Below are 25,043 nucleotides of genomic sequence, written 5' to 3'. Positions count from 1 at the left end.
AACAGAAAGCTGGATAAACAACTGTGTGACACAACAAGTGTCAACAGCAGTCAAGGGTGAGTAATTGTTAAAGATAGTCAGCTACGTCACAGCTGTGGCACTGAATAATGCAATGTTGGTTCAGACATCTGCCTGTTTACTACAGTGGAAATGGCATTGTCAACACGATGGATCCTGAAAAAGGTGTCATATGAGTGTAAGGGGCTGATATTAGTGAATGTTAAAGGGATAACTAATATCAGACATACATTAAGTTCATGCCTTGTATCAAAAGACTGACTAATGCGTTTGAACTCTTTTTATTTTAAACGTTTAAAAAGTTCGAGTAAATCACATAAAATTTCAAAAAAAACCCATCCATCTGATTAAAATCAATAATCTGAGAAATCTACAACGTAAAATGTAATTTTTACACTGTGAAAAAGGGTTGCCATGGATGGAAATTGTTCACTATTACAACAGAACCAGAGACAGCTATGTCAATGGTACAACTATGGCTTAGATGCTCACCCTCTGGAAGACAGATAAATTTAAACAAAAAAATGTCAGTTTTTCTGGATAATTGTTCAGAAGTAGAGGCTGTTCTATTAAATCATACCCTCTCATATATTCAGTACATGTAGTTGTGAAACAAACACAAAAGTTGAGCACTAAACTTTGCACAAAAAATAATTTTCCCTGCCCACTTATAAGGTAAACCAGCACTTCTGGGTCATCTGTACAATGTACGGATTATGGAACATAATTACATGACAGGAATTCAAAAACTGCCATAAAGCCCTGTAACAACTTTTGAATTCTAACACCATATCGTCAATATACTTTGCATTTATGAATGCCATTACCTTATGCTTTTTAAAAGAAACTAGATATGATCAATTCAAAACAGACTATGCATATTCACCCAATATTTAACTTTACAGTTTGCATGACAGAAGAAAATTTCTACTCCTTGCCAAAGTCTTGACCGGATGAACACATCAGTGGGAACATAGGTACAAACCAAAAGATGGCCTATATCATAATCTATATATGATGGTGTTACACACTGAGATAACTAAGTCTTTGGATAAAAAAATCTACACGAAATATTGCTTCGATCAAGGTATCAATATGTGCTATCTGAATCTTTTCACAGGACATCTTGCGAAAAAAACATAAATAGAAAAATTTGTCTCCGATTAACTGCACAGTGTATATTGTTACATTTTCTTTAACTGAAAGTGTTGAGCAAATTAGTTTTGGTGAAGCTTCAGTTGGAACTAGTACTATCTGCTAATAAATGTTTTTACAAATATTTATGTAAACATTTCACAAAAAGAAACTTTACAAATTACAAGTCTTGGATATAAAAAAAAACATATTTTTAAATTTCATAGGGATTAGAATTGTCTGTAATGCCATTGTACAAGAAATTACTAGACTTTTCATACACTATTTTGGCTGCTCACGTTCTGTCTTATCTTTCTGCCAACATATGTACCCTAATACAGTATAGCAAGCCAACTATGGTACACCCAAATAGGCTGGCATAAGTTTCACTGCATCTCTTGCTCTGCTGGCATTGCTAAGCACATACTCGGTCTCTCTCACAGCCCTTGATTTACACCCCGATGTACACTCAACAGTTTGGCTGGGCAAACCTGGGGTCACACGCTAATCTCCACACAGATATTGTTATGTGATGTGATAATTATGACCTAACCCTAACCACACTGGTAGGGACACATGATTGATGACTCAGAGACTCTCTAGTAAGGTTAGAATTATCCACGCTGTGTGGAGATTGGGGCAAACCTGTAAAGAAACCTCGCTGGCCATAAAATCAGGTCAAAAACAGTAACCCTATGTGGTCAATGAGGAGGTGAGAGAGAGCTAAGTAAAGAGATATCTAAGCTTAGCTTACATGCCACTGATTCAATAAAGTTCTGTAGGAAAAAGTTGGGATGACATTTTCGAAATTAACCTGACAGGCATAGCGAAATTACTGAACTGTTCAGAGCATAACAAAAGTTCAAACTGTAGTTGTACAAACAAAAACAGACACCCCTAGAATCCCTGTCTGATATGAAGATGATAAAAGCCAACGTTGTGTGCAAGAAAATGTAAAAAGTATAAAAAATGTAATATTGATAAACACTATCAGTTACAATCCCATTTTTATTTGGGTATCTTCATAAGCACACAAAAATACAGCATGCCCTCTAACTTATAAGACTTCTGAACTTCATAAGCCGATTTTAGAATTTCTTGAAATTGCCCAATGCCAGTCCTAAACCCTTATCCTGCCAACTTCATATGTCAACGTCAGGTCAAGTTGGTTAAAACCACTAAGGCATAACATCTCTAATATGTTGCATTTTAACAAAGACTTGATGATTTGAAGGCTCTCTTGATACTGTACACATGATTTTTGCTGACAAAACTTGCTATAACATACGATGCAAAGTACATGAAAATATGCATAGAGTTAGCTCAATACTACCTTTTACTGACTTGTCTTATTGGGAAATAATACAGTCCAGCAGGATTAGGGTTAATGCATAATTTTGATGAGAGACAGGCAAGACACTTTTACAGTAAACAATGGTACATATAAGCAGCTTATCATGTGCACTGCAGTGGGCTTGGGACAAATTTAGCAAAGTTGATAAATAGTTGCAAAGAAATGTGATGTATATTGCTTAATCGAAGTTCACTCTTGAAACCACGTTTGAACTTTTTCGAGAAATATACCAATTCAGACAAAAATACAATTTTATTGAAAATTCAAGGCAGGAGCACAGATATCAACAAATATTAATGCTACAGAACTTGATTCAGGCAGATGGCGTTCTGTAAATCTACTTATATGATCAGTCACACCAACAAGAAATAGCATTGTACATTTGTAGCCTGCTAACGGATGGATATCAAAATGATAAAATATGAAAGAAAAAAACATGACTTTTACAAGCAATAATCTGATAGTTGTAAAATGCCAGGATTTAACAAAAAAAATCATCAATGACGCTGTACCTTCTCTAATGTGTGGCCAGGTCAGGTAATTGGTTGTTGGCATGGAGTTGTTGATAAATACAGTAGTTGATGATGTAGGGGCATGAGGTGGGATATGGACCCAAAGAACCCAAAAGATGATTAAATACATCAATCAAAAAAATTCTAAGCTACAGTATAAACTGCCTAAAGATAGTTCAATGTGGAAAAAAGTTAAACAATTCAGAAATAGAATTAACAGTCCAAAATAGTAATGACGCACTTCCTTACTGACCTGAGTGCATGTGAAATACACAACCTGGCATCTGTAAATTAAATGTATACCAAGTGATCATTTCCAGTCACTTTTAACTGTTTTTAATGGATTTTCCAAAGAGTCCTGTGGAAATGATGAAAAACGCCTATCTGGTCTTGTGTTTGTATAACCTCATGGCTGATAATTGTCATAGTATTGAAAAAAATTGAAAGTGAAGAAATTACTGTTTTAATAGGCATATTTTCCTTGAAATACATGACCGTGTAAAGAATATATGCTAAAAGTGTTTAAGAGTAAATTTCTTTTCAAAAAATAATTTAATTTGTGACCAAAGGATTTTTATTCTTTGAGTTTACAAATTCAAACATTGCAATTTGTTCAATCATCTTGTGCAGTGCAAAATTTATAAAATGACTGAAAAACAAAAAAAATTGGCAGAATTACAGTCTTTGTGATGTAAAATTATGGGTTGACATCACGATAACTGTTAATCTGTTTGAAGTACTAATATACTATAATTTAAAAAAGAAAAATTCATGCAGAAACGGTAAAATATATTGTCAAAAATGTAGTGTTAATTTTGACTTTACATCAAAATATGCCTTTGCTGGATACCAAATATATAGGGCGAAATATCAGCCATGTTCAGCAAAATCCACACAACAGCATTGATCCTTTTCTAATTTGATTTGATTTGCTTATGTTATCCTTGTATGACAGTCAGTACAATATGGAACTTGAACACAACACAGTGAAAGTATGCTGTAAATGAAATGGTGTGGCTGCATCCACATGTAGCAATAGGAGTGCCTTTGTCTCTCACCCCTCATTTCCAACCTGTCCATCCCTGAAAAAATAGTTTGGTCTTATATTTATAATGTTAATAATTTCTGTATTTGTTAAAATGTGCGTATCTCAAAAACTTTTGATCATAAACATTTTCATTGTTTTTTATAGCTGACCAATCAGTTAACCTGTTTATTTTGAATATTTGCACATTTTTCCTCAGTATTTGAAATTTTCTGAATACCTTCTTATTCAGTTTGTCATTTTCTAAAAGTTTAAATGCTCCATTGTGTGGTCAAGCTTTCCACAAGCATCAAATGTGGTACTTCATATAGGAGGGTCTGCCTCTAGAGGGCGGGCATCATGAACACTCCTGTGTTTGTTGGTTAATTCCTCCACGTAAACTTCTGATTGTACTGTAAACATTGAACATGGCCGACGTCCGATTTTCCTGTCTAAAACTTTCACTCATTTTCGTTCATATGACTCTGAAACTCCAGGAAACGATTGGGAAGAAAGGGTTATCTTGAAATATTGAGGTACTCGCCGATATTTTGCAAAATTAAATGAGAAAAAATGCAAGGAAATGCCGACAGGCTTACACAATGACAGTTTTCAGACTCGGAGGCATTTGATCATCTGCAGATTATGCAACAGGCCCAGATCACGTGAGGCCATGAGGGGATATCCACGCAACTCAGTACCAAACACTAGCGCTCACAGAGTGAGCAAACACAAAGTGAGTACCCCTAACGTCAGCTCAGTAGTCTGTAATAGATTGTAGTCAACTAAGAAACCTTGGAGAAAGGCTTAACACTGTGGCTATGCCGCTAAGTCCCTTTTGATTTTTGTCATAGCTCAAAATCGTTCTCCCACACCTCAACCTGAGCCATGAACACCCCCACCAGTTTATGATATGACCCATCACAATGGCATGACGTCAACGGATCTTGACAGACGGAAGTCTTGACAGACGGAAGTTCTTGACAGCAGCATATTGGTTTTCAACTCTAATACCTTCTCTGTCTATAAATAGACATGAGAAGGTAAAAAAATCAAAACAGCACTAGAAAATAACAGCCACCTCTAGTAGAGAAAATTAACACTTAAATCACAGAACTTTACAATGCAATTTCAATAAAACAAAAAAACTACGAAATAATTTATTGCTAGCATTCATTACTTTAAGTATCCTGAATAAATATGACATACATTTCATATGAAACATTAAAAAATTGAAAAAAAATCAATAAGTAAATATCTGATTACCTTATTGCCAGAAATGATTGAGTTGCAAGAATTTACTAAAGATTCTTTGATGTAATACCAGTTGGAAATAAAACTACAATAAATGAGAAATTTTCGGAAAAATGTTTTCACAAAAACATATTGCAAAAGTAAGCCACCACACCTACAGTACAGTGTTAAACTGTTCTCTTGGAAAATATTAATACACACGGAACTTTAACTCAAAAAATATTTAATCTTTTTACATATTTAACCTTTTTACAAGGCAATAAGTAGCTAATATATTCCTTCTTTTTGTTTGAACAGAACCAGTGTGGCTTTTGTGTAAGACACAATTCCATTTGTTACTTTCAACCATCCAATATGACTTTCCAATTCCTGAGGCAATAGCAAACAATTCTTGCTGGTAAGAACTGAAACACATGGAAGACATACGCAGAGTTTTGTGCAAATCCATCAGTATTGCATCTTTGCTGGACCCTTTGCATCCTATTCTGATGCAAATCTCTACACGGGATCATAGGTCACTGGGGGTCAGAGTTCAAAAAGCCAAAGTTGTGTTGTATAACATATCCGTTCAGACACTGTCTGATTGCCAATCAAAGTAACAAACAGGCACTTCTTTAAGTAAGTTTATACTCAAGTTTGCACTGTAAGTACTATTGTCAAAATTAACATGTCTGTGTTTCTTTTTATAACTGCACTCATGTCATTGCTAACAGATACCTGTCTCAAAATATCTATCAAGATATTTAATTTAATAACATTTCAGAATGTGACAGTGACAAAAAAAATCCTCTAGGGTGTCTTCTTAAACCTTTTTGTTTGCATGCGACTTCGTTATTTGACTGAAAGCAAGAGTGACATTTCTAATCCCAGCACTTGATACCCCATATGCTAGACCTTCTCAAGCCAGTGGTGGGTCTCCCAATGCTGGAGAATGGATACTTGTTAACTTCAACCTTGGGCATGGCGGCTCTGATGTTCTGCAGAGTGGCATCTTGCACCATTCCAAAGAAGTTTGCCGCAATCAAGTTCGGCATAGCTCCTAATTCTCTGTGATCAAACAAAAAACATAAAAAATGTTATATAAACAATTAAAATTGTGAAAACTGGCTTTGAAAAGATAGGGAACTAGCAATGGAACATATATGGTATATGTCTACACAATTATGAAGAGATCCAAATGAAGATATTTAATTCTTCCATTGTATGAGTACATATAGCTGTGCTAGACATGATTTAACAGCAATAAACTTGTGACTCTCGCCCCATTGAATCTAACATCACACATCTTCTGCAATCTCCACTATCTCCCTAATGTATTTCTTGCTTACATCACCACTGATAGGAATTGGGCTGATCATCCTGTATTCGGGGAAAGGAACGCGCACAGTTTGAAACTCACTCACTTCGGAGCACCCCAAAGTCTTTTTTCAATTTGCATTTGGACACTTGATGCGATACTGTCTGGAAAGCATACCACTGGCATTGAGAATGATTTTACAGTTTCCACATGCCTGGGGAGATTGACATCCGTGTATTTATAAACTTTTTCACTGCCATGGCTAGGCAAAATCCTAATATTCTCTAAAGCAAAGGTGGATTGCCACAGGGTAAATTTAGGTGAAAGGTTAAAGGTTACCAAAATGTATAAAGATTGAAGTTCCCTGACAAGGTATACAACTTGGGCAGTGTTAGGTACTTACACAAGCACAGATGTAGGTATGTTGTAGCATCGACTGAGGCCGATGAAAAGCAGCTTGTGAAGTGTGTTCATTATGAAGTGGATGGACGTTGAGTGAAGTAAGGCTGAATCACTGATGTCCAGCTCCAGCAGATCAGGACACCGCCTTGCAATTTCACAGACATCTGCGGTTAAAATCAAAGGCAACAGGCACGTCAATATGTACTTTTGTGGTTAAGTTTGACAGACATTATTACAGACAAGTAGGACCAGTTTATTGCATCAGCTACAAACAACAGAATTCCTCTTTGCATTTTGATCATGACACATTGATGGCAAAGTAAGCTTCAACGGAATACTTCACAATTTTGTAATAATCAGTCCAGTGTTCTCCCCAGGATCAAGCAAAAGCGTAGCGGCTAATTTGCATAATCATTTGCATATCATTAATTTATATTTGCATATGGATATAAGCTTGCACATGCACCCAGGCATTCATGTACACTCACAACAAAATGCAATGGTAACACACAAGTATGCAATTTGAACATCATGGAAACTCTTTATTACACTTAAATAAATCATCACAGTATCGTACAATTGCAATATTAATTAAAATAGAAGATTCAAACAGTAACAGCAAGTTAAGATTGAAAGCAAGAAAGGTTCGTCTGATTGGAGTTTCATTAATACAAAATTGCCAACAAAGAGGAAAATTCACAAGTTTAAGCTGTACACAATTCAAATGTAATTGAGTTTTATATCATTTTTGAGCGACAAACACCGCGAATAATGTTTCATCACGGGGGTCAATTTCAACAAGCCCCCCCCCCGCGTAACTACCACTGCCACTGAACATCGTCGTTCGATTCTTGATTTTAAAAATACCACTAAGATGGTCACAAGACATGAACTAAGTACGACTAGAATCACTTGAAAATCAGGTGTAAAATCTTTCAGAGAATGTGTCAGAGTGGAACCACACGCGACGTCAGGATCAATGTCAACTCGTTATAAACACGTCGGCCAACATGGCCGCCGCCATATTGGAATTTATGCAATGTGAACGCGATCGCGATCGTGATCGTACTCGGACAAAAAAAATAGCGCCAATGGCACTTGATCACAACTGGTACATTGTGAAACTACTCTATCTCTGGGTACACCTGTACATGAAATACTGAATGGGTAGGTGGCTGCAGGTTTGGAGTTTGTCAGTAAATGCACACAGAAAACAAAGTCCCGAAGTAGCGAATTCCAGCCATTTTCAAACCACACTGTTTGTCAGTGGGGTAAGCAATATTCGCAAAAATCACATTTCCAGGCTAATAGACTATGTTTTACGAAATCACACGTCCTTATTACAAAATAAAACGATCTTTGTCTTTAAATCAATGCACCAGTAAACAGGTCCAGCAGCGGGTTATGTCATCAAGTCTGTAATGTTAAGGGTCATAACAAATGTGAGAAATCTAAAACATTAAATATGTTGTTTTTTATCAATTTATTACCAAAAGCGCATGAAAATCTCTGATACTTTGAATCAGCCATCCTGCATATTTCTAACATTCATCAAAACCTCATTTCTGTTCCACAACTCATTAAATAGTCCACAATGCAGGATTGGTTACATTCCAAAACTACATATATGAAAGACCCCTAAAATCAATTAGTTAAGGATGTACGATCGGTAAAATTAAAAGTAATGTCATTTCTCTAAATTGTCGATTTTTGGATTCTCCTTTGTAAGTATTATCAAAATGTGTGATAAAATATAGGGGTCACCGCGCTCGTTTTTGAGATACATGACCATGAATTTTGCCATTTATGAGAAAAAAATGCTGAGTCAGCATTTTTTCACCAATGCATTTTCTATGGACGAAATAATTCAATGCTGTTTATCTCAAAAGATAGCGCGGTGACCATATCATTTTATTTGATCACTATTATTTATTTCTCTAGACTGAGCTTTGTGCAAATTTTCATGAAAATGACAATAGTAGAAATTGATTTTCCAGCAAATTTCAATGTAATCCTATGGGAAGTGACAAATTCCACGCTCGCATACCGCTCGTACATCCTTAAAGGGGGGGTTAGAAATTTCCCAAAACTATCTAACTGCTGCTTTGTTGGCTCCATTTTTCGGAATCGGAACCTTGGAATTAGTCTGAATATCTCTACCAAATATCAATGCAGTCTGTTCAGCGGTTTTTGACTTTTGTCGTTTACGGAAAATGGACACTGTCCACCATCGGTTGAAGCTAACCCTATATCACAACTTCCAGATGTGATAGTGACCTATGGTCATTATGTTAAAAATACCGCCAATGGCGCTTGGACATTATGACCGCCTAGTATTATCGGCATTTATCAACAACCACACTCACTGTGAATTAGACAGACCACGAAGTCAATGAGCAACATATAGCTGAAAGACTATTTTTCACATTGCGATTTTAAGCTCATTTTATGAGAAAAGAGACATGTATATGTATATGGAGAAAAAGCAGAAGACATATTTGTAAATTGTTTGTTAAGTGACAATCATATATGCATCTGTTGAAATTTTGTGGTTATAAGGTATAACAGTAGTGTAAGAATAATGAGGTATGAATAAGTTAGTAAAGCTAAGTTGACAGTAATTAAGATTACAAAATTATACACTAAGCTGGGGAAATCTGATTGAAATAAATGTTGAAAAGTTTCAAAGTCATGGTCATCTTTTGTCTAATACCTTGTGTAAGTTCATGAACTTTACATAAATCTTGCTATAGATTTGTTGCTAATGGGCAATAACTGTGTTTCAGATCATTTGAGAGCAATCTATCCATGACAGGTTTAAATTGTAATATACTTCTATTTAAAGGAGGGAAACTTCTCAAATAATTTTTTCCCTGTAATTTGCTGTGAGAACACATGGACAGATGCTCAGGACTCTATGCTGGTGCTACCTTGATAACTAACCTACAACTTGTAACGTCATTGTCTAACCTGTTCACCCCAATTTCCTGTAGACAGGTCCACACTCTCCATTGATAACAATGGGTTTGGGCCATACCATTGTTGTGAAAGACTGTAACATGTGAGGTTGTGGATACTTAATCTCTGGAATGTCAAAGTCTGTATATTGACTCAAGGATGTTTACGGTACTTAACAAATGCCTAGGCACATCTCAAAAGTGAGAATCTAAACTATGAAATATGTTTTTTTAATGCTTTTGATGCCCAAAAGACCATAGAAATCTCTTATACTTCGAATCAGCCATCCTGCATATTTCTAACATTCATCAAAACCTCATTTCTGTTCCCCAACTCATAAAACAGTCCACAATGCAGGATTGGTGTATATTCCAAAACTACATATATGAAAGATCCCTAAAATCAATTAGATAAAAAGGGGGTTAGAAATTTCCCAAAACTATCTAACCGGCACTCCGTTTGGCTCCATTTTTCGGAATTGGAACCTTGGAACCAGTCTATGTATCAGTATCAAATATCAACGCAGTCTGTTCAGCAGTTTTTGACTTTTTGTCGTTTACGGAAATGGACGACATCAAACACCGGTTGAAACCACCTCTATATCACAACTTCCAGTTGTGATAAAAAAGATCATCGTTGTAAAATCATAATCAACCTCACTAGTCAACTGCTTCTTTTGTTTCTTTTGCAGTCCATTTTGTTGATCAAAGCATGGGAATGTGATCAAAGGCCCCGCTAGTGCTACACCGCCCAACTCTGTGAATACTTGTCCTCGATGTATACCGGGCTATACCGACTAAAGGTCTTTGTTGGTCGTAATAGTCGTTGTAGAATGAAAACTTGTGAACAACCCAGCCGATTCTTCTATTGTTTTAACGTGCCTCTCAACACTTGCGGACAACTTATCAGACGCATATACCATACTTCACACCTTCCACTCTTTCACCAGGTTGAAAGTTGCAGTGAGCGCTAATGAGTAGACAATGCATGCAACAGCTGGTAGCTACGCAAAGCGTGTGAACTAAAGGATGGCGGGAATATTTTAAAGCGTAGTGGGGTGAATCAAAGCGTAGCGGGGAGAGGCGAAAGCGTAGCGGGACCGCTACGCTAAAATGGCCTGGGGAGACCACTGCAGTCCTGTGAATTTTTCATTAAAATTTATAAATGTGATCAGAAATGCCTGACTCTGAACCAATATCAACTTTGCAAGGGTTGTTCTTGGGAAAAAGATAAGCAAAGTTTTTCGGAAATTTTTTATGTGTCTTAAATTCAGGATGAAGAAAATTGCTGTTACTTACCATTGTCAGTCAGCAAGTGTCTGAATCCACTGATATTCAATTTTTGAAGAGACAAGGGTAAATTATCGACTACTGAGGTGAGTGATGCCCTGTCAAGATCAGTCCAGGATATATTCAAAGTTGTTAATCTGCAAAGTACAGGTGAAAGTGTTAATATGTGATGATAGGGTTGGGTGCTGTTTCAGTAGAAATCAAAGAAACCTCATATTACATTTGCTGAAGTTTAACCTTTAGGATCAATTATTTGAAATGAGATGTTGTCTCTGCCTCTTAAGGGCAAAACTTACACCTGGCTGTATATAAAATTTCAAGCCTGAACTCCACACCACATCCATACAAATAAATGATCATGAATGGGCAATAGAACTAAAAAACAGTCAGCGGTGAATGGATCATTTCAATACACCCACAGTATTGGAGATTTATTTGTCCCTCTCATACAGCATTTTGGTAGACATGAAGGCACTTCAGGAAATTCCTTGACCAATTCATATGTGCCGAATATATTACGTGTATACAAAATAACGTCAATGACACATTGCTTCCATGTAATCAGTAAATACCAAATGTGATAGCTATCACAAAGGCAAAACGTTCTTATACTAGGTGCAATATTGATACAACCTAAATTTGTATATGTATGATATACTTATTCGAATTTCATCATGTCATGAGAAATCAGTCCACCTGTGGCCCAAAGAGCACTTTGGAAACCATCCATTGAATGATTTCGGAGAAAAAGGTATTTTAACCAACACATAGAATATTGGCACCAGAAATTTATATATTTGAATTTTATGAACTGTCATTTCATCCCAAATTTGGTTATCCATACCTTGGAACCTACTTAAAGATTTGACAGCTGTGTGAAAAGTACAAATGGCTTCTACCAAATAACAAACTTTTGGCCCAATAAATTTTATGATAATTTGATGAACAAACTTTAATGTTGCTCTTTTTATGAAGCTGTATACCAAATTTTATTGACATCATATCTGGGAAAGGGCTTTGCCGAGGAAGAAACCTTTCACTTTTTGGCACTTTTGAGTTAAACTTTACATTTTCAGTACTGGCACAAAGTGATCTAGACAATTGCGAAAGAACAATGGAAAGTAGACATTGTAAATTTCTATAAGAACAGAGACAGGAAACTTACTTTTGACAACGGGCTAAAAAATGACCAACTCCATACTCTGGAAGTCCTTTGCACATACACAAATTTACAGTGTCAAGCTGTGAAGCTCGACAAAGACTTTCAAAGACCCTTAAATTCAGCTCACAGAATTCTAGGCTAAGTTTTTCAAGTTGGTAACACTTTGACAGTAAGTCAGCAACAGTGTCTGGAGCAACATGACAATGTGACATGTCCAAATATTGCACTCTGATACATCTGAAAGTCAATAATAAAGAACAAGAAAACAGGAACAACTGTTAGTAAATGTATTGGCTGCCAATTTTATGATCAGTGCTTTTATTGAAACTAGTCACCCAGTATTAAGTGAACATGGAACAGCCTGATACTGCCTGCTCCTCTAGATTGACATGATCATAAACAAAATATTTTCTTTTATGTTGGCCTTAGCTACAATGTATCAGTATTGCCTCTAATGCTCATTTTGTTGCTAAGCCTGGTGAAACACCAAAACAAAGACTTTAACTTTGTCTGTGTGAACACACACGGACTCAGATCATTAATCCTATGTGTTTGCAAATCAAAATACAGTCTCTGAAACGTTTCTAGTTTAACTTAATGTGAACACAGTATCAATTGCAGGCCAAGTATACATACTGCAGATTGATTTGGCTATATGGAGACCTGGGATTTCCATATGAATGTATTCTCATAGGACACTTTACCAACCTGACATATTTACATTTACACATACCCCAGACATAGTAAGGTAGCTGCACTTTTACCCAAACCCAAACTGGTGGGTGGTAAATGCTCAGGGGTAACCACACTAATAACATGTTTACCATACTACAAGTACGTAAGTCTGTACATCAAACGACAGTTGACATGCTGATACTAATTGGTAAATTACAACACAATATCCCCAGGCTGCTTAGCTCATTGGAATGTCGGTGTAAAATCTACTGTGGTGTCTGTCATAATAGTTCTCTTGATCAAAAATAGCACTACAGTCAATACATTGAAAGTTACAGAAAATTCACAGACTTAAGAGGAGTTTTCTGGTGAAAAACACAATTGGAGAAGTCTTTGTAAGGAAAGTATGTCAAAATCTTCCACACAACATCTCCAAATGTACATTGTAATTGACAGACTTTGATACTATATCGATTTTCCCAGATTTTTGTAGAGTACGCACTTTGTTGTTGCTCTCCAGGGAAGGTGCAAATTCCTACAGTGTGAAAACCCTGCAGTGCACTTCATCACATGCACAGATTCAAATACCTATATTTTGTCTGTCCCTCCAATACAGCTAAAACAGATTTACGCGCTGCAAGATACACAGTAAAGACATGTTATTTGATCCTGGAGATTGAGTTTGCACAGGTTGTAAGAGCACTGAGAGGTGTCAACGTTATTTGTATTAAATAAAGTTTAGAGTATAAATTTACTGACAGGTAAGTCTGTGGAAATCAAGTGTTTTACATCAAAATATACACATTTTACAGGCTGGCATGAAAACATGTTTAATTTTTCTTCACTTTACTACACAGAGTTCAGTTCAATTAACTGTAAGAAAAGTCTGTCAGTGCAATTTTTCAAAAATAATAGAAAAGATGAAACTGATAAACTGATTGAATAAAAATTACATACTAAATATATGCATTAATTAAAACAAATATGATACCTTCTTGATTTCCTCCTGAGAATTATCACATCGTCATCTTTGCCAACTTCCACCGCATCTTTCCCTTCAAAGGCCTTTCCCATGATGTCACACTTCGCCAGCTTCACCGCTGTAGCCCCTCGCAGGAATATCCTGCCTACCTGCCCTGATTCAAATCTCTTCAATGACAAGTTTGCTCTCTTCCACAGCGTCTCGTCAAAACTGAAAACAGAAAGGAATTCACATTGATGGATGTAGGGACTGATCCCCAATGATGCAACAGTTTTGTCTCAAAACATAATAATTACAACATACTAGTAAATCAGTTGTTCCCAGGATGCAGTGCTATTGTCCGATTTGCACAATCAAGCTTGGCGATTTTTGAAAGGGATTTCCACAGAGTGTGTAGGGGTGGCCAGATGAGAGCCCTACAGAGCAGTCTGGGTAACTAAGATTAGCCTCATGTTAGAGATGTACATATACCTTCCTAACATCAGCCACAGCAGGCTAAACTATGTCCAAAATCAAAGGAAATTTAGCACCAGTTACAAAATTTCAGCAATTTGCCAAATCAGACAACTGGAACTATACTAAGAAGAACATATTGTGCAAAAATAAAGTTTCCAGTAGTAAAAATTTCAATATCTCATAACCTTCCTATTTCCATCTTCACTTATATTGCTGACAATACTTTTCAAAAAGTGAAAATTTTTTGGAAAAATTTGGATTTCACACTTACACAATTGTACTCCATCTTCGGCAAACTCTAGCACATTTTGCTAATTGACTGAGCGGCAGCCACTTAAAAACATTCAAAATAATTTCATCGGAGAGAGTACTAAATGGATCTGTAATAAAAAGTAATCAGAATATTCAGTAAGAATCTGAGAATAAAAGAGTATAGGTAATTATACATGTACTATTGTCTTGATAGCTTACATCATGATTCCGGTAACCCATCCATGCATCAAAGTGAAATGATATGATGTACTTACAAGGTCTACCAAAATTTGTAATAAATTAATCTATTTACATTCTTGGGTGAATCAACAATCTTGCACTCAGAAAGTTCCTGATTTGTTAGAAAACTAGCTGTTGTTGTAGCAGGTTAAAATAGCAAAGAGACCAAAGAGAGAAAAAAACAAAAGATTTCCTAAGTCATGAATTAACTTAAAAAAAAAAACTTTCATCACACGAAAAGTTAACATTAATATTCCATATTGCGATTTTCATTTGATGCAAAGAATGAAAAAGGATTTACAATTTTATTTACTCTACAAGGACTACTTGCATTTATTTTTGTACTCACCAACTTTTCCCCCATCAATTGGGCACTCTGAATTATGTAAATGGTTGATTATGAAAGGCAACTGGTCACCAGACCCAGGATAAGAATAAATCTGTTAAATGAAACAAATAAATATCAAATTTGTGAATTTTGACCGTTCATACTTTTCTCATTGAAAAATGAATAATTCTACAAGTATCATTAAAGGTATACTGTTATGTAGGTCATTTCCCCCCACACTCATCATGACCTGAGTTCAATTAGTCTAGAACATTCTCAAGGTCACTGCCCTTAATGACCTCACAACCTTGAATTCAATTAGTCATGTTTGGAATGTTCTGGAAAGTTGATTAGTTGTGTAAGGGAGATAATTTTAGAACAGTAATTAGCATGTCAATAAAAGTTCTAGATTGTTCTTATATGCCTTTATAAAAGGGACGTGCTCAGCTTCCAGTCAGACTTTTGGGATCGTGTCTCTTGTGTGTTACTAAACTCCAGCAGTAGTCATTCTCAAGACTTTTCAAGACCTTCACTGCCAACGCTGGATTTATACTGTGGACTTCATGCAGCTTCAAGCCTGCAAGCCAAAGGACTGTTCATTCATCCGACTGACTGTTACAACTCTGAGACTGGAGCTTTGCCGTCCCAGCTGAGATAAGTAGTCTGTACACTTTTAAAGCTTGTACTCTGTCCCTAACTTAGCAATTAGTTTTGTTTTCGTAATAAATTTTGTTTAAACGGAAACTGCTGAGTTCACCCTTTTGTTCGTTTTCTCTGCACGTAACAAATTGGGGGCTCGTCCGGGATCCGAATATTTTGAGCCGTTTGACAACATTTTGCCTGCCTTTTCAAAACTACTGTATACTGTGAACTCAGCAAAATTCAATCATGGCGGAATTCAAGCCAGACGAATTTATGGATGACCTTGATCAGGACGCATTTGATTCCCTCAAAAAAGACAACCTCATTGCACTGGCCAATTTCCTTAAAGTAGATGTCAAAAGATCTATGCGCAAGCGGGAAATACAGTACCACATTGCAAAACATTTAGTTAATTTAGGCCAATTTGAGGAATCCACCTTGAAAGATTATGAGCCCAAGTCTACCTTTGAACTAAGAAAATTAGAATTAGAAATGCAGACAAATTTGGAGATCAAGAAACTAGAATTACAAATGGAAAAAGAGAGACAGGCATTAGAAAAGAAAAAATACAAATGCAATTACAAATGGAAGAAAGACAGAGAGAGAAAGATAGGCAGGAAAGATTAGAAATGGAAGAAAGACAGAAAGAGAGGGAATTGGAAATGAAAGAAAAAGAATTACAAATGGAAGAAAGACAAAGGGAGAAAGAAAGAGAGGAAAAAGAAAAGGAAAGAGAATTAGCAGAACACCGACTGCAGTTAGAAATGAGACGTTTAGAGCTTAGAAAGTCAGGAAAATTCTTCCCTTCAGACAAGTTTGACATCACTAAGCATTTCAGGTTAGTTCCCCCTTTCCAAGAAAAGGATGTTGATAAATATTTCCTTCATTTTGAGAAAATTGCTCAGAGTCTGAATTGGCCTAAGGAGTCCTGGTCTATGCTTTTGCAGAGTGCTTTGGTGGGTAAAGCCAGAGAAATTTACATTCAGTTGTCAGTAGAGCAGGCTTCAGATTATGATTCTGTGAAGGAATTAATTCTCAAGGGCTATGAGTTGGTGCCTGAAGCTTACCGTCAGAAATTTAGGGATTGTGAGAAGGTGAAGGATCAAACTTATGTTGAATTTGCTCGAACAAAAGAACAACTGTTTGATCGTGGTGCTCTTCTGAAAAGGTCAGTCAGAATTATGACAAATTACGACAGCTTGTTTTGATTGAAGAATTTAAGAGGTGCATTCGGAGTGACATCAAGACGTTTATCAATGAACAAAAGGCAGATACATTGGAGGTTGCTGCACGTTTGGCCGATGATTATTCATTGACCCACAAATCTTCATTTCTCAGCAAACCATCCCAGTCCTTTTCATACAGAAACAATGCAGGTAAATTTAACTCTCCTTTTCATCCAAGAATTTTTCAAAGGAGAGTAGGAAATCAAATGACAACAGTTCACAAATTCAAGTAACACTTCCACATCATCAGATCCCAAGTCTCAATCTCCTTCTGACAAACAGTTCGGTACACTTTCTTGTAATTATTGCAAGAAAGACGGCCATTTAATGTCAGAGTGTTTCAAATTGAAAAGAAAACGTGAAGGTCAAAGTGGTCAAAGTGGATCTAAGCCCACCGGCTTTATTTCTTCATCAACTCAATTAGAGTCTAATAATGTGTGCAACACATTTTCTGAGGTTAAACCCCTCTCATCCCCAATTAATGAGGTCAAGGTCAATTCTTCTCAAGATAGCATTATGGGTATTTTCGAACCATTTATTCATGATGGTTTTATATCACTTTCTAGTGATTTCTCTTCCGCTACCCCTGTCAAAATTTTAAGAGATACTGGGGCGTCCCAGTCTCTTTTGTTGGCAGATACCCTGCCGTTTTCTGAAAAGTCATTTTCAGGTTCTAAAGTTCTTATTAAGGGGGTAGATTGTAATGACTACATTCCTGTTCCTCTCCATAATGTCTATTTGTCTTCGGACTTTGTTTCTGGACCTGTGACTTTAGGTATTAGGCCTTTTTTGCCTTTTGAAGGGATTCACCTTCTTCTTGGAAACGACCTTGCTGGGGACAAGGTCATTACTAATCCACTTGTGACTGATAATCCTACTTTAGATCAGGATCCAGAGCCAATTGAACAAGAGATACCCGATTTATTTCCTTCATGTGCCATTACTCGAGCCATGTTGAAGAAAACTTCTGAGAATAAAAATGTTCTCAAAAATATGTCACAGATGTTGACTTAAACGACACCTTTCTTAGTCAGGTGTTTGACACGGATCATTCCGTTATCCCTCGTGGATTTGAAACTTCCAGTAAAACTTCTGCTGACCAAAGTCAGACATTTTCTAGATCAAATCTCATTGCAGAACAACACAAAGACCCAGATATTTTGTGTTTGTTTGACAGGGTAGATGATGAAGGTAAAACTTTAGATAGCTCTGTTTCCTATTATACAAAATCTGGTATTCTCATGCGTAAATGGAGACCTCCAGACGTTTTGGTTGATGACGATTGGGCTATAAAACATCAATTGTGGTTCCAAAGCCCTATCGTGCTGAAATATTGCGCCTGGCCCATGAAACCCCCTGGGCTGGTCACTTAGGAGTCAGGAAAACTTATCATAAAATTCTCAGTCACTTTTATTGGCCTAATCTCAGGCAGGATGTAGCACATTTCTGTAAAACTTGTCACACATGTCAAATGGTAGGAAAGCCAAATCAGACCATTCCAAAGGCCCCTTTACAACCAATTCCTGCATTTCAAGAACCATTTAGTAGGATACTAATAGACTGTGTTGGGCCCCTACCAAAAACAAGATCAGGAAATGAGTATATGTTGACAATTATGTGTACATCAACCCGGTTCCCAGAAGCCATACCACTGAGAAACATAAAGACAAAGACTATAGTGAGAGCTTTAGTCAAATTTTTCACTTTATTTGGCCTCCCTAAATGTGTCCAGTCCGATCAAGGCTCCAACTTTATGTCTGGAATTTTTCAACAAGTAATGGATCAGCTAGGCATTAAACAGTATAGGTCATCCGCCTATCATCCAGAAAGTCAGGGTGCTCTTGAGCGATTTCATCAAACTTTGAAAAACATGATTAGGACCTACTGTTTTGACACTGAGAAGCAGTGGGATGAAGGAATTCATTTTCTGCTCTTTGCTGTTAGAGAGTCAATTCAGGAGTCTCTTGGTTTTAGCCCATTGAGCTTGTATTTGGACATACAGTCCGTGGCCCACTTAAGCTCGTTAAAGAGAAATTCCTATCAGACGATGATGATTGTCTGAATATTTTGCAATATGTGTCAGATTTTCGTACAAAACTCTCTAAAGCATGTGAATTAGCCAGAGAAAATCTTGAGTCATCTCAGCAGTCAATGAAAACCAAATACGATAAAAACACCTCAAAACGGAAGTTTGAACCAGGTCAAAAAGTTCTTGTCCTACTTCCGGTTCCTGGCAAACCACTCCATGCTCGTTACTTTGGGCCATACCTAATTGATAAGAAATTGAGTGATTTAAATTACATCATAATAACACCTGACAGGCGAAAACAAAAACAGCTATGTCACATAAATATGCTTAAGCCATATTTGGATAGGGATAATCCTACTATAACTCAGCCTGTCAGTACCGTCAGTTCTGGCCATTATGAAGATAGTGATACTGAAACTGACTTGAGTGAAAATACTCTAAACTCAAAGCTGGGCTCGGTCAAGCTTCAGAACTCAGAAATCCTGGAGAAGCTGGAGTCTACAAAGTTGGCACACCTCCAGCCAGAACAACAACAACAGGTGAAAGAATTGCTCCATGAATATAAACACCTGTTTCAAGATGTTCCAACGAGGACGAACGTCATCTATCACGACGTTGATGTTGGGGACAGTAAGCCTGTAAAACAACATCCATACAGACTGAATCCAACAAAAGCGAAATATCTCCAGGAAGAAGTCAAATACCTACTGGACAATGACTTTATTGAACCCAGTAAAAGTAACTGGAGTTCGCCGTGCATACTTGTTCCCAAATCAGATCACAGTTATCGTATGTGCACGGACTTTAGGAAGGTCAACACTTTAACAAAGACAGACACTTTCCCAATCCCGAGGATTGATGACTGCTCGACCGAGTGGGAAAAGCCAAGTACGTGACAAAATTTGACCTACTGAAGGGATTTTGGCAAGTCCCTCTGACGGATCGTGCTCGTGAAATATCCGCCTTTGTTACACCAGACGGATTGTTCCAGTACAAGGTGATGCCATTCGGAATGAAGAACTCTCCGGCAACGTTCCAACGGATGATCAACGACGTCATATCCGGGCTAGACGGGTGTGCAGCTTACGTTGACGACGTCGTCCTGTATAGTGACACCTGGGAGGAACACATCAAGCTCATGCGGAAGTTCTTTGAGAGACTGAGCAAAGCAGTGTTGACTGTCAACCTTGCCAAATCTGAGTTTGGTTGGGCGAGGGTAACTTACCTCGGACATACTGTAGGACAGGGTGAGGTAAAACCTGTTGATGCCAAAATCAGTGCCATTTCAAGTTTTCCCATACCAAACTGCAAACGACAACTGATGCGCTTTCTCGGTATGGCTGGTTACTACAGAAAATTCTGTCCAAATTTCTCCACAATTACTGAGCCTTTGACTAACTTACTTAAAAAGAAAGTAAAGTTTGTCTGGTCAGAGCAATGCCAACAGGCATTTGATACACTTAAAGCCATACTGCAAAGTGCCCCAGTGTTGTCTGCACCAGATTTCAGTTTGCCTTTCAAATTAGCTGTAGATGCTAGTGATACGGCTGCTTGTGCTGTTTTATTGCAAGAGGATACTCATGAGATAGATCATCCTGTTTGCTACTTTTCACGCAAATTTAACAAATCCCAGAGAAACTACTCTACAATTGAAAAAGAGTGTTTATCTTTGATATTAGCTTTACAGCATTTTGAAGTTTATGTTACTTCTTCAAATCAGCCAATAGTGATTTATATTGATCACAACCCTCTTGTTTTTCTGCAGAAATTTAAAGGCAAAAATCAGAGATTGCTAAGATGGAGTTTAATGTTACAGGAGTTTAATCTTGACATTAGACATATCAAAGGCAGAGACAATTTAATTGCAGACTGTCTCTCTCGTATTTAGAGTTTATTGTTGTTCACTTTCAAGAAATTTTACTTTAGAGTACAACAAAATTTGAGTACTTAAATCCTTTTCAAGATTACATTTGTAAAAGAAAGATTTTTCTTTGAAAAATTTTCTTTTTTTGAAGAGGGGGTGTGTTATGTAGGTCATTTCCCCCCACACTCATCATGACCTGAGTTCAATTAGTCTAGAACATTCTCAAGGTCACTGCCCTTAATGACCTCACAACCTTGAATTCAATTAGTCATGTTTGGAATGTTCTGGAAAGTTGATTAGTTGTGTAAGGGAGATAATTTTAGAACAGTAATTAGCATGTCAATAAAAGTTCTAGATTGTTCTTATATGCCTTTATAAAAGGGACGTGCTCAGCTTCCAGTCAGACTTTTGGGATCGTGTCTCTTGTGTGTTACTAAACTCCAGCAGTAGTCATTCTCAAGACTTTTCAAGACCTTCACTGCCAACGCTGGATTTATACTGTGGACTTCATGCAGCTTCAAGCCTGCAAGCCAAAGGACTGTTCATTCATCCGACTGACTGTTACAACTCTGAGACTGGAGCTTTGCCGTCCCAGCTGAGATAAGTAGTCTGTACACTTTTAAAGCTTGTACTCTGTCCCTAACTTAGCAATTAGTTTTGTTTTCGTAATAAATTTTGTTTAAACGGAAACTGCTGAGTTCACCCTTTTGTTCGTTTTCTCTGCACGTAACAATACAATCACCTGTAATCTAAATATGCCCATATATGGTCAAAGGGGCGTTCCTTGGTATTAAAATTGCCCATGTGAGGGCATCCGCTTAAAATCTATGATTGGTTAGATTTTCTTTTTCCATGCATAACTGTGGCAAAATTGGAACAGGTGACAGTATATCTTCAAGGTAGTATACACCTCAAAAGTCAGAAATACTTACACCTTTGCTAAAACTTTCATCAATGAAACTTTCAACCATTCCCTTACCAAATCAAGAATAAAAATCAGGGGTCACTGGGCAAAATTTGGTACTGGAGAGACAATTTACCTAAGATTTCCCAATATTTAAAATTCAAAATGGCTGCCATCCCTGTGTTAACTCAAGTGGTAGATTAGAATAGGAATTAGATTTGAAAATACGAAAATCTGTCCCCGAGGTGCGTTCTACCTAACTTTTGTCAAACATTCAAAATACAGTGTATTGTTTCCATGACAGTATCAAAACATTCCAGTATTGCACAAACTTCAAACACTAACTGGACTAAACATTATATATTCCAACCTGGAAAAGTCATGTTGGGCAATATTGTGTGAAGCCCAAACACTAGCTGCATTAACCATTATACATTACAAACTTGAGAAGTTATTTTGGGTGCCTGGTTATCCAAAAAATAACATCACAAAGTTTATTAAGCCAAGATTTACCAAGGTGAATACTTGCTAAGTGACTGATCACCAAACTAAGTGATTGAGTAAGTGTGGTACCTCATATGGTGTATCATGAATTATCTATGTCTACTGTACCTACTCCCATTGATAAGGAATGAATCTGCATCTTCAGTGTTTTTGAAAAGGCTTGGAAACACTGGTTAATTTGAGACCCAAGTAACATTTCTGCTGTCCCCTAATCCAATTGCATTGATATATGGAGGACAACCAAACAATATTTACTTGCTTACGGCCTATAACAAAAGTATTGACCTTCTGTAACTACATTATAATATCAAAGTAGCAATGGTAAGCTACGAAGAGCTGGAATCTCTTTAACTAATGCCTGCATTGTAGGCCATCTTGAGAACAGTCATTACAGAATATAAAATCTAAGAAATATCCTCTCCTGATGTGGAAAGAGAAAATCTTGTGATAGAAGATCACCTTAATTTACTGATTACCTTTTGAGGGTTGAGTTTGCCAGCAGCATTTGTTGGTACAAGTACTGTTTCTTGTGGTGACACAAACTGTAAGTCAGGGCTTTTGGAGTTTTCATCGCTGCCTTCACTGACGGCTAGTATCTCCGTCACTCCCATGTCTTCATACAGTGTTTTTTTGCTTGTTTCATCAACATCCCAAGTCAAGGTGATTGAGCTGTTTGGATCTTTTGCTGATTTACAATCAGGTTTGATTTTTCTGTTGAGAAAGTTATTTGCAATAAAAACCTTTAAAATGCATATCGCTATCAGGTTAACCCTTTGAGTGCTGGAATTTCTCCACCAAAATTTTAGTGCAACATTTTACCAATTTTATGAATTTTTCTATAATTTTGAACCAAATGGACGTAACATTTCATCGGCTACAGTTTTTATCAAACTCTGGCAAATATCTGAAAAAATTAAAATGGGTATATTTTATAAGGACAAAAGAAACTGACTTTGGCAATCAAAGGTTTTAGGGTGGATGGTGCTGAAGAAAAACGAGTAAATCTCCAAGTGTTCTCCCTAGGAATTTTAATGACATGAGATTCTTTTGTCTTCCCCTACGCATTAATGGATAATTTGAATTACACTTATTCAGCATACATTTCATCTTAAAACAATTATACAGCTAAAAATGTACATAAATAAAGAATGAAAGGTGAATTGTTATAAATAAAATCATACAGCTAAGCTACATATCACAGGAACTGTGTTGTTTTAAAGTTTTCAACATTACAGTATGTAGAGTAATGAATGACCTGAGCCTATACATTTGCCGTTTTATATGGTAATTTACAAGACTTATGATAACATATCTACACAAGACTACAGCTTGTACTTTCTTGTGCAAATTATATCATAAGGCTATCAAATAACGGAAGGAAGACAATCATCTGTGCTCTCTATACGTATTAAATAGTTGTCTTCTACTACATGTAGATCTTCAGTGTTTCATCTAGGATGCCATCAACAGGGAGATTTTCCCCCTTTATACCAGAAAATTTTGGGGGGATTTCACCAATTCACTTGTTCTTCTTGTATCTCTGAGGTGTGACTGGCACCATTTCATTGGGGGCTGGTCCCCCTTGACAAATTACTTGGGGTTGCCGACATGTCAACAGAGAAGAAATCCCCCAGCCCCCTCTCTAGATGAAACTCTGGATCTTGTCCAGCGAAAACTTAATACATACACTTTATTATTTGAACTTTCTGTTTGTGGGCCTCAACATCATTTTACCAATATCGACTCGGTATTAGACTATTACTTGGAGGGACGGTGCTTGGAATATACTGTCTGCATTGTGAAAGCATGACCCACCACCCAGCCGATTCCGCCCCAAGCAGCGCGCCCTTTCCGGTACGGCGGTGAGTTTATGTAGTGAATTATACATGTATGTGATGTGGCATGTACCAATTTCCTGTGATCGCGATTTGTACTCCAACCTTGGCTCGACCGCTCTCCTTGGGCTTTGTTGTGATGTCGATACTTTGGGAGTATTCCCAAAACTCATATTCCGCTGACTAGTCTGAGTACAATTCACAAATGACCCTGTAGTGCAGACTTGTTTATACTAGTAGTACACCGTATTAGTTTTCGTATCACATGCATGCGCCTGGGCCAGGTGTACAAATCAGTGCAATACATTAGCATCAAATACAATGAAAAGTCGTAACAATCTAGAAAAAATTCCCCCGCCGTATATTAAGAGGCCGCTTGCAACATGTACGAACGTATCACAACCAACGTATATAGTAATACGTGCAAGTCCCCTAAAGTAATAGAACAAATATGCAAATATCGAACTTCAAGCACGGGGATTGCATTGAAATGATCGTAAACATACCAGATTTCTCGTTAAAATTACACATACTACTAGAAACTGATATACAGAAGCATACTTAAGTCTACGGGCTTTCCCTTTGTTCGGATTCCCCTCCATTTGCGGTCGTTCTCTGTGCACGACTACGACTTCGACTTTGCCGCCATTGTGTTGACGTCCAATCAACTATGCAAATCTCACAATCATGCTGAAGTTGAAA

At 37.1% G+C, this 25,043-nt stretch overlaps 1 protein-coding gene across 1 annotated transcript; it reads right to left on the bottom strand.

Annotated features, from left to right (window-relative positions):
• Positions 1 to 283: 283 nt before the first annotated feature.
• LOC139139254 (S-phase kinase-associated protein 2-like) lies at positions 284 to 25,043 on the bottom strand. The gene is made up of 9 exons (XM_070708098.1): positions 24,903 to 25,043; positions 22,983 to 23,217; positions 15,359 to 15,449; positions 14,789 to 14,897; positions 14,071 to 14,271; positions 12,408 to 12,641; positions 11,252 to 11,379; positions 6,997 to 7,159; positions 284 to 6,343 (listed from the first exon to the last, which is right to left on the bottom strand). Exons 1-9 carry the CDS (start codon positions 24,941 to 24,943, stop codon positions 6,157 to 6,159), a joined length of 1,389 nt encoding a protein of 462 aa, XP_070564199.1. The 5' UTR covers positions 24,944 to 25,043; the 3' UTR covers positions 284 to 6,156.

The sequence above is a fragment of the Ptychodera flava genome, chromosome 8 (genome assembly GCF_041260155.1).
Source record: "Ptychodera flava strain L36383 chromosome 8, AS_Pfla_20210202, whole genome shotgun sequence".
NCBI lineage: Eukaryota > Metazoa > Hemichordata > Enteropneusta > Ptychoderidae > Ptychodera > Ptychodera flava.
The sequence above is the reverse complement of the archived record's forward strand: the minus strand, read 5'-3'. Positions and strand labels throughout refer to the sequence as shown.